The sequence below is a fragment of the Muntiacus reevesi genome, chromosome X (genome assembly GCF_963930625.1).
Source record: "Muntiacus reevesi chromosome X, mMunRee1.1, whole genome shotgun sequence".
NCBI classification, from domain to species: Eukaryota; Metazoa; Chordata; class Mammalia; order Artiodactyla; family Cervidae; genus Muntiacus; species Muntiacus reevesi.
This window is the reverse complement of record NC_089271.1, coordinates 134,118,100-134,130,452: the sequence shown is the minus strand read 5'-3', so window position 1 is coordinate 134,130,452 and position 12,353 is coordinate 134,118,100. Positions and strand designations below refer to the sequence as shown.

The 12,353-nt window shown below is 39.5% G+C and overlaps 1 protein-coding gene across 1 annotated transcript in view; it reads right to left on the bottom strand.

Moving 5' to 3' along the window:
- LOC136153555 (plastin-3-like) overlaps positions 1–11,129 on the bottom strand; it is an 84,350-nt gene extending 73,221 nt beyond the window's left edge. Inside the window, exon 1 of the mRNA XM_065915492.1 lies at positions 10,957–11,129. Coding sequence (XP_065771564.1) covers positions 10,957–10,969 — 13 coding nt within the window. The 5' untranslated portion in view covers positions 10,970–11,129. The remainder of the gene's footprint in view (positions 1–10,956) is intronic.
- Positions 11,130–12,353: the final 1,224 nt, after the last annotated feature.

Genomic DNA, 12,353 nt, shown 5'->3' with positions numbered 1-12,353 from the left:
GTGGAAAATTTTGAAAAAGATGGGAATCCCAGACTACCTGACCAGCCTCTTGAGAAATCTGTATGCATGACAGGAAGTAACAGTTAGAACTGGACATGGAATAACAGACTGGTTCCAAATAGGAAAAGGAGTATGTCAAGGCTGAATATTGTCACCCTGCTTATTTAACTTATATGCAGAGTACATCATGAGAAACACTGGGCTGGAAGAAGCACAAGCTGGGATCAAGATTGCCAGGAGAAATATCAATAACCTCAGATATGCAGATTACACCACATTTATGGCAGAATGTGCAGAAGAACTAAAGAGCCTCTTGATGAAAGAGAAAGGGGAGAGTGAAAAAGTTGGCTTAAAGCTCAACATTCAGAAAACTAAGATCATGCCATCTGGTCCCATCACTTCACGGCAAATAGATGGAGAAACAGTGGAAACACTGGCAGATTTTACATTTTTGGGCTCCAAAATCACTGCAGATGGTGACTGCAGCCATGAAATTAAAAGACGCTTACTCCTTGGAAGAAAAGCTATGACCAACCTAGACAGCATATTGAAAAGCAGAGACGTTACTTTGTCAACAAAGTCCTGTCTAGTCAAGGCTATGGCTTGTCCAGTAGTCACATATGGATGTGAGAGTTGGACTATAAAGAAAGCTGAGTGCCGAAGAATTGATGCTTTTGAACCGTGGTGTTGGAGAAGACTCTTGAGAGTCTGTTGGACTGCAAGGAGATCCAACCAGTCCATGCTAAAGGAGATCAGTCCTGTGTGTTCATTGGAAGGATTGATGTTGAAGCTGAAACTTCAATACTTTGGCAACCTGATGAGAAGAGCTGACTCATTTGAAAAGTCCATGATGCTGGGAAAGATTGAAGGCGGGAGGAGAAGGGGACGACAAAGGATGAGATGGATGGATGGCATCACCAACTCAATGGACATGAGTTTGGGGAAACTCCGGGCATTGGGGATGGACAGGGAGGCCTGCGTGCTGCAGTCCATTGGGTCGCAAAGGGTCAGACACGACTGAGCGACTAAACTGAACTGAACTGATGTACCCATGGGTTAGTTAGACAAACAATATATTACAACACTGGAGTTTAAAGAAAAGAGCATTTTCTTGCTGGGCCATGCAAGGATATGGGTGGCTTATGCCTTTAAAAATCCTGGACTTTCCAAAATCTTTCAAGAATGTCCACTTATGCAAAACTTGAGGGAGGGATGCGATTCACTGTGACAAACTTCTTGCTGTCAGATATTCTATTCTTGAAGAAAAGTCACGGTGAGGTAACTATGTTCCTGTAAATCTCTAGCAGAACAAATACTATTCTCTATGCTGAAAGGTAAGACTCCAAGCTTGACTTTCACACTCCAAGGTCCTGTTTAGGAGGAGGGAGTTCCTGGGCAAGCTGATTATCCTGTCTGAGACATTCATCCAGCACCCAGTCTTGGTCCTCCCACCAGTGGCCAGTCACAGCTGAAGAGGCAGATCTCAGTCTCTGGGCTCTCCTCTTACCAAGGTGCCCATACTCTACCCAGCCACCTTAAATGAAGAAGCCAGGTGCCCAGCCCACAGCTGCCCTCAGTCTTCTTAGTCTACCCTAATTGGGGTGGGGGGGTTGGGGGGGTGCTTAGTCCTGTAGACTCTGACCCAATCAGATTGGCTCAAGTGTTAGGTCATGGAGGTGGAGATGGCAGAGGTAGGTTGCCTATTGCTCTGAACCCTGGGCCAGGTCAGTGAGTGGCTCTAGCAAGGTCTCTGGACCTCTGTGAGACTCAGCCTTTAGTCTGTCCTGTGGCTCCACACCTTGCTACCCAGACCAAGGCCAGAGGACCTGAAGGGCCATGGACAAAGGTTGAAATATATCTTTTACTACACTCTGCTGACAGGCTGACTATTGGTGGACCTAGTCTTCTAACCTCTATGGCCTTCAGCTAAGGACAGCAGCTCCATGCCCATCTTTCGCCTATTACAGTATCTTCCTTGGTGAGAGTATTCAACCTTTCACTGAAAGTTGAGAACTTAAACCATCATGGTCTATTTCCACTAGTCCCAGATAATCACATTCTACTCTGTTTCTACAACTTAGGTAAATTAACTAACAACATCATGTGATATTTATGTGGTTTTTATCTTCCTCTAACTGAAATATTATACTTAAAAAGCATAATGTCCCCTAGGAGATATATATTGCAAATGGGGGAACCATGTATTCCTTCACCGCTGGAGCTATAGTTGAATTGTAATATTTTTAAAAACAATTTTTATTGGAATGGAGTTGCTTTACCACCTTATATCAGTTCCTGTTGTACATCAAAGTCAATCTATTATAGGCATACATAGATCCCTTCATTTTTGGATTGCCTTCCCATTTAGGTCACCACAGAGCACTGAGTAGAGTTCCTTCCCCTGTTTTCTTTTTTAAATTCAAATTATTTGTTTTAACTGGAGGATAATTACTGTACAATATTGTGATGGTTTTTGCCATATATATATCAACATTAATGAGCCATAGGTATACATGTGTCCCACACATCCTCAAGCCCCCCTCACCTCCCTCCCTACCCTATTCCTATGGGTTGTTCTAGAGAACTGGTTTTGAATGCCCTCCTTTATGTATATATAAACCTGAATGATGATTTCCCTGCATGAAATATGCAATTTTCTCTATATCACATATCAGTTATGGGAACAGTTTTTTCTACATTAAATTTGAAATCTGCATGTATGTTTGGATATCTAGCTGTATATTTTTGGTCATGATAGATGGACTATTGTATAGCTCACATCTGGATATCTCTGCACCTTTTTCCCTATATAAATATGGAATGCTGTATATTTCACATAGGAAAATTTGAGCACATATTTTCCTGAATCAAGTATGGAATATTTTGTAGTTTTGTAATGAAAATCTCAGTTAAGATTTTCAGACATGAAGTGTATAATTCTCCATAGTTCAAATGTGAAACACGGAGGCAAATTTTCATTACTGAACTAGAAAATTTGTATATTTCAGAAATGATCATCTAGGTATAGATTTTCCTACATGAAAGTTGGTATATTTCACACTTCACATAAAGAAATATGGACACAGATTTCCTTGTTTTGGGATACTCTATATTTCACATATGAAAATATGGGTGCTGATGTTTCTACATTAAATATATAACTCTCTGTATTTCCCATTTGAAAATCTAGACACAAGTTTTCCTACATGAAACATATAATATGTTATATGAAAATCTGGATAAAGGTTTTCCTGCTTAAATGCTGAATGTTTTATTTTTCACTGATTAAGGTCTATGTGCACATTCTGCACATGATATATGGAATTCTCTGTGTTTAATTTTGGAAAATATAGACATTCCTTAACCTACATTAAATATTAAATTCTCTATAGAAGTCATATTAAAATATTAGCACGGGTTTTGTGAGCCTAGCTTTTCAACTGTGAAAATATGCAATTCTGTATGATTCATGTGTGGAAATCTGAGTGCAAATTTTCCTAAATGAAGTATGAAATCACGTATATCTTACAGATGATAAGTGTAGATTTTCTGCTATATTGCTATATGGGATTCTGCATATTTCATATAAGAAAACCTTTGTTATGATTTTTTTTCGACATAGAATATGTAACCAATTTCACATATAAATATCTGGGAACAGATTTTCCTACATGTAATATGAAATCTCTGTATTTCACATCTAGAAATCAGTGTACAGATATTCACGCATTACATATGAAAATTTTCACATTTAATATGTGGAAATCTCAGTCCAGATATTTTAGAAAATATATGGCACTCTATATATTTCCCAAGTAAAAACAAGATGAGGAATTTTTGAGATGAAATATGGACTTTTGTTCATTTCTCATATGAAAACCAGGGTATAGATTTTCTTACATCACATATGAACCGTGTATATTTTAGAGATGAAAATTTGAGTTCAGATTTTTTTACATGAAATGTGGAATTTTCTATGTTTCCAATATGGAAATCTTACCTTAGATATGCTTCTATGAAATACAGAATCCCTATATTTCCTATAAGACATGTGGACCCTGATTTAGCTCCATAATATGTGTAATTTGCTACATGTCACATAGGAATATCTTGGTCTAGATTTTCCCACATGAAATATGGAATTCTCTGTATTTCCTTTATCAAAATATGAGGACAGGTTAACTTTATGAAAGATGGAATTCTTTTATTTCACATATGAAAATCTAGGCATAGATTTTCTACATGAAATATGAAATTCTGAACATTTCTTGTATTAAAGTATTAGTGCAGATTTTCCTGCTTAATATATGGAATTCTCTATATTTCATATAGGAAAGCCTGAATGATGACTTTCCTATCAGAAATATGAAACTATTTATATTTCATACACAAAAATATGGGTGCAGATTTTTCCACATGAAGTATGAAATCTGTATTTCATGGTAGAAAATCTAGCTGTGTATATTTGGTCATAATATATGGGATATTGCATGTTTCACATGTGGATATATGGGCACATATTTTCCTGCATGAATAGGGAATTCTGTATTATTCACATAGGAAAATTTGAGCATACATTCTCCTGCTGAATTATGGAATTTACTTTCATAAATTCTCAATTAAATTTTCTGACAAGAGATATGCAATTCTCAATAGTTCAAGTATGAAATTCCAGAAGCAAATATTAATTCCAGAATTACAAAATGTGTACATTTCACAAATGAAAATCAAGATAGTGGTTGTCTTACATGATGTGTGATACTCTTTACATTTCATATAAATGATCTGAGCAGATTTCCTTGATTTAAATATAGACTAATCTATCTTTCACATATGAAAATATGGGTGCTATGTATTCTACAATATATGTATTTCTCTATATTTCACAATTGAAATATTGAATTTTTCGTACTGCATTTATAAATATTGATTGCACATTTTCCTACATGGTATACAGAGTTCTCTGTGTTTAGCATTTGAAAATATAGACATTCTTTTTAAATTCCATATATATGCATTAGTATACTGTATTGGTATTTCACAAAACAGAAAAAGAGACACAGATGTATAGAACACACTTTTGGACTCTGTGGGAGAAGGCGAGGGTGGGATGTTCTGAGAGAAGAGCATTGAAACAAGTATAATTATCAAGTGTGAAATAAATCGCCAGCCCAGGTTGGATGCATGAGACAAGTGCTCAGGGCTGGTGCGCTGGGAAGACCCAGAGGGATGGGATGGGGAGGGAGGTGGGAGGGGGGATCAGGATGGGGAACACATGTAAATCCATGGCTGATTCATGTCAATGTATGACAAAAACCACTACAATACTGTAAAGCAATTGGCTTCCAACTAATAAAAATAAATTTTAAAAAAAGGAAATACAGACATTCATTTTTCTACACTAACTATTAAATTCCCCAAACTTCACATATTAAAACATTAGCATGGGTTTTGTAGGCATAGATTCTCAAATGTGAATGTGGAATTTTGTGTTTTGCATGTGGACATCATATTGGAAGTTTTCCTAAATGAAATATGGACCTCTGTATTACATGGGATTCTGGATTTTTCATATATGAAAATCTTAATTAAGATTTTATTACATAAATATGTAACTGTTTATATTTCACATTATACAAAACTGGGAAAAACTATACCTACATGAAATATGAAATCTCTACTTTTCACATATATTAGTCAGTGAACAGATTTTCATACAAAAAAATACTGAACTCTATATTTCATATATGAAAATGATTGCCAATTTTCCCACATGAAATGTGGAATTCTCTATATATCACATTAGAAACCTAGGCACCCATTTACCACAAACTATGAAATTTTCTATATATCACATATGAAAATCTCTGCTTAAATTATCCTCTAGGAAGTACTGAACATTATGTATGTCACACATGAAAAACTGGGTGCTAAAGTCACGTGCAATCTGGAATCATGTATATTTTGGATATTAAAATCTGTACACCAATTTTACCACCTAAAATATACATATTTCACATATGAAAATCAGGGTAAAATTTTACTCAGTTAAAAATGGAAATCTCTATATTTTACATATGAAAATGTCACTGCTGAATTGACGTCATGAAATACTGAACTTTTTATATTTTACTTTATGAAAATCTGTATGCTGAGTTTCTTATATGAAATATAGTATTTTCTATACTTCATATATGAAAATTTGGGTGGTGACTTCCTTACACCAAATATGGAAATCTCTGTATTCCACAGATGAAAATCATGGTTTTGGTTTTCTTAAGATATGAAGAACCAATATGGTATTGGAGTTATCTCTATTTCACAAGAGAAAATATGTGCACCACTGTTTTTCCCTGACATATAAAATTCTTTGTATTTCTTATATCAAAATCTAGGTTTGAACACTTTCATGAAAGTTGGACTTCTGTATATTTCACATTTGAAGATCAGAATGGAGATTTTCCTATAGAAATAAGAAATCACTATATTTTGTATGAACCACTGGTTCTTCAGGTACTGACACATTTGTTCCGTTTGTATCCCTGTGGCTTGGACATGCGTGTGTACCAGTGTGTGCTTGTGTCACTGTGTTTGCATGTGTGTGCATGAGCCCAGCCCCCTGCTGACACGGAGATGAAGGCGAAAGAACATGAGATGTCTAATGATGAGTAGAGGAGGCAAGAGACGCCCATAAACTAGGGGAGACTGGTCCTCGCATCTCTGCAGCGCCCCTGTCCAGGACAAGAATGAGTAAAGGATGGCCTGTGACAACTCTGGGTAGTGAGTCCACAAATCTGCAATTACCTCAGGAGACAAACACAGGCTCACAATTTCTGCTGTCCTGTTGTGTGTGTTTGTATCCATAAGAGGGCTTGGAGGGTTTGCAGAGTCACCCAGCATAAATCAACTGGTGTGCGGCTCTAAAATCATTACCTGTGGACCCCTCAGTCTGTGGGGACACTGGCCCTGATTAAAACTCTTCAAGAAATGGGCATCGAAGGAATCTACCTCAACAAGTAAAGGCCACATATGATAAGCCCACAGCAAATGCTATTCTCAAAGGTGAAAACCTGAAAGCATGCCCTCTAAGATCAGGAACAAGACAAGGGTGTCCACTTTCACCACTATTATTCAGCCTAGTTTTGGAAGTCCTAGCTACAATAATCAGAGAAGAAAAAGAAATAAAAGGAATCCAGATCAGAAAGGAAGAAGCATAGCACTCACTGTTTGCAGATGATGGGATGCTGTACATAGAAAACCATGATAGTATCAGAAAATTTCTAGAGCTAATAAGTGAATTTAGCAGAGTCACAGGACACAAAAACAATACACAGAAATCATCTGCATTCCTATATACTAACAATGAAAAACCAGAAAGAGAAATTAAGGAATCAATTCCACTCACCACTGCAACAAAAAGAATAAAACATCTAGGAATAAACTGACCTAAGGAGACAAAAGAACTGTATACAGAAAATTATAATTTGATGAACGAAATCAAAGATGACATAAACAGATGGAGAGATATTCCAGATTCCTGGGAAGGAAAAATCAATATTGTGAAAATGACTATACTACCAAATGCAATCTACAGATTCAGTGTGATCCCTATCAAATTACTAATGGTGTTTTTCACAGAACTAGAACAAAAAATGCCACAGTTCATACGGAAACACAAAAGACCCTGAATAGTCAAAGTAATCTTGAGAAAGAAGAATGGAGTTGAAGGAATCAACTTACCTGATTTCAGGTTATACTACAAAGTTACAGTCATCAAGACAGTATATTACAGGCACAAATTCAGAAGTATAGACCAATGGAACAAGATAGAAAGCCGAGAGAAAAACCCACACACATATGGGCACCTTATCTTTGACTAACGAGGCAAGAATATACAATGGGAACAAGACAGCATTTTCACCAAGTGGTGCAGGAAGAACTGGACAACTAAGTGCAAAAGAATGAAATTAGAACACTTCCTAACACTCTACACAGAGATAAACTCAAAATGGACTAAAGACCTAAACGTAAGACCAGAAACTATAAAACTCTTGGAAGAAAACATAGGCAGAACACTGTATGACATAAATCATAGTAAGATCCTCTATGACAAACCTCCTAGAATAAAGGAAATAAAAGCAAAAATAAATAAGTGGGTGCTAATAAAATTTAAGTGTTTGCATAGCAAAGGAAACTATAAAGAAAGTGAAAAGACCACCCTCAGAATGGGAGAAAATAATAGCAACTGAAGCAACTGACAAAGTATTCATTTCCAAAACGTACACACAGCTCATACAAGTCAGTACCAGAGAAACAAACAACCCAGTCAAAAAGTAGGCAAAAGTCCTAAACAGATATTTCTCCAAAGAAGACATACAGAGGGCTAATATAGAGATGCTCGCCATCACTCACTATTAGAGTGTTAGTCACTCAGTTGTGTCCAACTATTTGCAACCTCATGGACTGCAACCTGTCAGGTTCCTCTGTCCATGTGAATCAGAACTGAGGAATTCTAAAAAAAAAAAAAAAAAAAAAAAAAAAAATTCAGATTTCATGATCCACACTCAGTGAATCTCACTTAGTGCAGCTACAATAGTGCCCTAGAATCTGTCAGTTTTCACTATGCTTGGGAAACTCTCAGGGACTTTATTGAACCCCTTTAGTAGTGAACTGTCAGCAAAATAAGGGAAATAGCGATCAGAACAGATATGAGAAAAAAAATATAGAGATGATCAACAAAACCCAAAGCTGGCTCTTTCAAAAGATTAATACAAATTCATAAACTTCTACCCATACAGACCAAAAAAAGCAAGACAACTAAAGACAACACTTCCCAATATCGGGAGTAAAACAGATTTCAGATCCCACAGAAATTAAAAGGATTCTGTCAATGATTCTACATAACTACATCTGGCAATTTCAGTGAAAGGAACTAACTAAGTTCAGCCAAAAAGAAAAGAAATAAATAATCTATTGAAAAACCAAGCTAGTAGTTGAAAAATTTACAGAAATCTCCATGCTCAGGTGGTATTCCTGGCCCAAAAGAGAAACGGAGGGAAAAAATGGGTAGGGAGAGAGAAAATGTGACTATATTCTAATACAATCAGTTACTCAAGGTAAATTGGACCAAATCCAAGCAATGTGATGAAGTCATTGGTTCTTATTTTCTCATTGTCCTCCAGCTTCCCCTTCCTGCCTCCCTCCTTTGCCCCAGTTGCTTTCTCCTTCTCAAGTCCTGCCCTCTATCAAGAGTAGCAATATTATGAGGCACGATTCTCCCATTATAACTGCTATCTGCTGGCTGACTGACATTCAGCATGGATGCTATCATCCCTACTGCTGGTATACTCAAGATCTCTGTCTCTCATCATGGACCAGAGGTCTCACTCCTAATTTCAGGTATAGCTTGGAGAGAAGGTGCAGAGAACACGTTGGAGCCTTGAGTCCTTCCTCTGTGAAATGCGGATGACCACAAATTGTGGGAGAAACAGAGACAGCAGCACCAGACCCTTTTCAATGAGTGCTAAATCCATTGAAACATGCCAAAGCCAGAGCATCACAGGACTCCTTGTCATTCAGAAGCACGTCAAGTAGATTTCTCTAACAGGACTGTTGCATTTATTGTTCCTTCTGCCTGGAATGCTCTTCCCTTAGGAAACCCCAAGGCCTGTTCCCTCACTTCCTCCACATCTCTGCTTAATTGCCATCTTTCAGGGAGGCTTTTCCTCGTTATCTTGAGTAAAATAATAACATCATACCTACACACACCCTTTCCCCTGATCTAGCATTATCTTTCTTCATAGTGCCTGACACCCTTGATTTACTTACTGACTACCAGGTCTATGAAATGAGAGACTTGGTCCATTTTGTCCTGTCACAAACTCCTCAAATAGTGCTCTGGTATATGGCAGGTGCTAAGAAAACATTTGCTGGAGGACAGTCGGGAGCCAGGCCCTTTACACACATTGCTCACACGCACAGGTACCCTCCAAGATGGACACTGGCCCCACTGTATTAATTCTCATACATACTGAGATTCCAGGAGATGAGTGACACACTCAACAACAACAGTCAGCATGTCAGGTTCCAGGCTTCCGAATCATATCTGCCAGCCTCCAAATCCTCAGTTCCTGGACAGAGACCTTACAGCCAAGAACACGAGAGGTTTTATTTCTAACACAACGACCCCAAACAGCTCAGGTACATACCCAGAGACACCAAAAAGAGGTCACTGAACATCTGCACAGAGAGCTCACAACTCGAGTCTCAGACCCTCAAACACGACAGAGACCAAACACACTGCGACAAAGAGCCTCCAAAGAGACCAAGGTCTTCAAGACAGAAACAAATGAGAATTGCACAGATACTTCACATCTCGGAGACTGACTTCCGAACCACTCCGGACACTTATTAACCTAATACAGAAATCCCTCAACAGAAAGAACTTTGAGTAACTCAAGAACATCATACAACCGGAAGATAAAGTCCCCAGACAAATGGAACACCTGCACTCTGTGCACAGACCCCAAGCAGCTGATAGTTGACACCTTAAGACAAACCCCTCCTTAAAGCAGCTCAGAGACATCACAACTTGGGACCAGAATCAAAAGCTCAGAGATGTCCAATTCCGGGGCGCAGATGCCTACACAGAGATCTCACACCCAGGGACTCAAATGCCCGAAAGCTCCAAAAATGCACATCCCGGCATACAGGCACACACATCCTAGACGCTCTGGACTATGACTCGCAAAATCCACTCAGATCAAATATCCCATCACCCACAATCCTGGGCAATGGCTCAGTGAGATTAAATGTACCCCAAACAGCATCTGTGATGTCATAGGTAGCCATACACAACCCCAAGCTCTCTGATTCAGGTTACTCTCCGGGGAGAGACACGAAACAAGACCAGAGGCCTCTCCCTGGTCATGAATTGCATGCATCTCTGTGACTTACTGCGCGTTGCCATATGATCCAGACTGAGTGAGAGCTAAGTAAGACTGAAACACCGTCACCCTGCACAGCCACTGACTGTGCCGAACCTCGTCACTAAGCAAGGCAGCTATTCAACCCCTTCGGGAAAAGCGGTAAAACTCGGAGAAAAATTGTACACTCTGAAAAGCCGCGCAAGCCAACGCAGGAGCACTGGTATACACACGCCTCTCGCCCAGAGTTCCAGCTCCGGGACCTCAGTGCCTGTCAAAGACAGGCAGCCAATGGGAACTGATCAGGAGACGAAGGAGGGCGGGAGTAGCCGGGCTTCCGGGTGTACTCGCACCCGGAAGAGTTAATTCCAGCAATCTCCAGGTCGCCGTACCCCCAAAGCGGCAGCCAGTCTCCGCCCTGTAGCCATTCCCACCTTGGATATGACCGTGTAGAAACGAAGGGTTGGAGTTGGAAAAGAGACAAAGAAAGTTGCAAATTAATATCTGTATCCACTCGAATTCAAATGCGGCGGGAAGACGGAGTGGAGCGAATGCGGTTGGACCCAGTAGCGCCATGAATGTCCCCGCTAGGAACTGTGGTCGAGGCGCGACGCTCTGTCAGGGCACCCTCTGTGTCGTCACACGCACTCTCCCAATGGTACCTTCCAGAGTGGGTGGTCCCACCGCTACCCCTCAGTGGTACATCCCAGGACAGAACTTTTTCATCTCCAGCGCCCCTTGGTGGTGAGATTGAGGAACAACAGACGTAGATGCCCCTACCATCCCAGGATGATAAGCAAAGGATGGAAAGATAAAAGTCAGGATGAAAACCCCACAGATTGCCACACTCTTGGACTCAGAAAAAAAAGTCCTCATAAACTGAAGATTACTCCTCTGTGGTGGTCACTACTGTAACAGGAATTACTCAAAGAATTTTCTCTGTGCTGGGCATTGGTGCTTGTTTGTGCTTTCCGATTTAATACAGAATAGGTCTCATGGGTAAAGCCAGCCACAGTCCCCCCAACTGGGAGGAGAGATAAAGCATCTGAGAATAAGATCTGAAGGGCTGGCAAGGGGACGGCCTCTGCCGCTGACTGCGACTGACATGGGAAAGGACAACAGGACTTTCCATTCTGTTAGGAAAGGGGTCATCTCCAAGGGGACCCAAGGACACCGTGTAGGTGAGATAAAGACCACAGCTTTGTCATCATCTTGTCATCCCTGAATATATTCCCTAGCAGAATCCTCAGCCTGTCTAGCTGTGCCTCTCTCAAGAAATTTAAATTTATTCATTCTGTCATTCATTGATTCTCTCCACAGTATGTGTGAAGCACAACTATGAGTGTTAAGAAGGAGAAAATCAAGCTTGCCCTCATGGAATGTACATTCTGTTCGGATATTACAGTCCCAAACCATAAGTAATTTTTC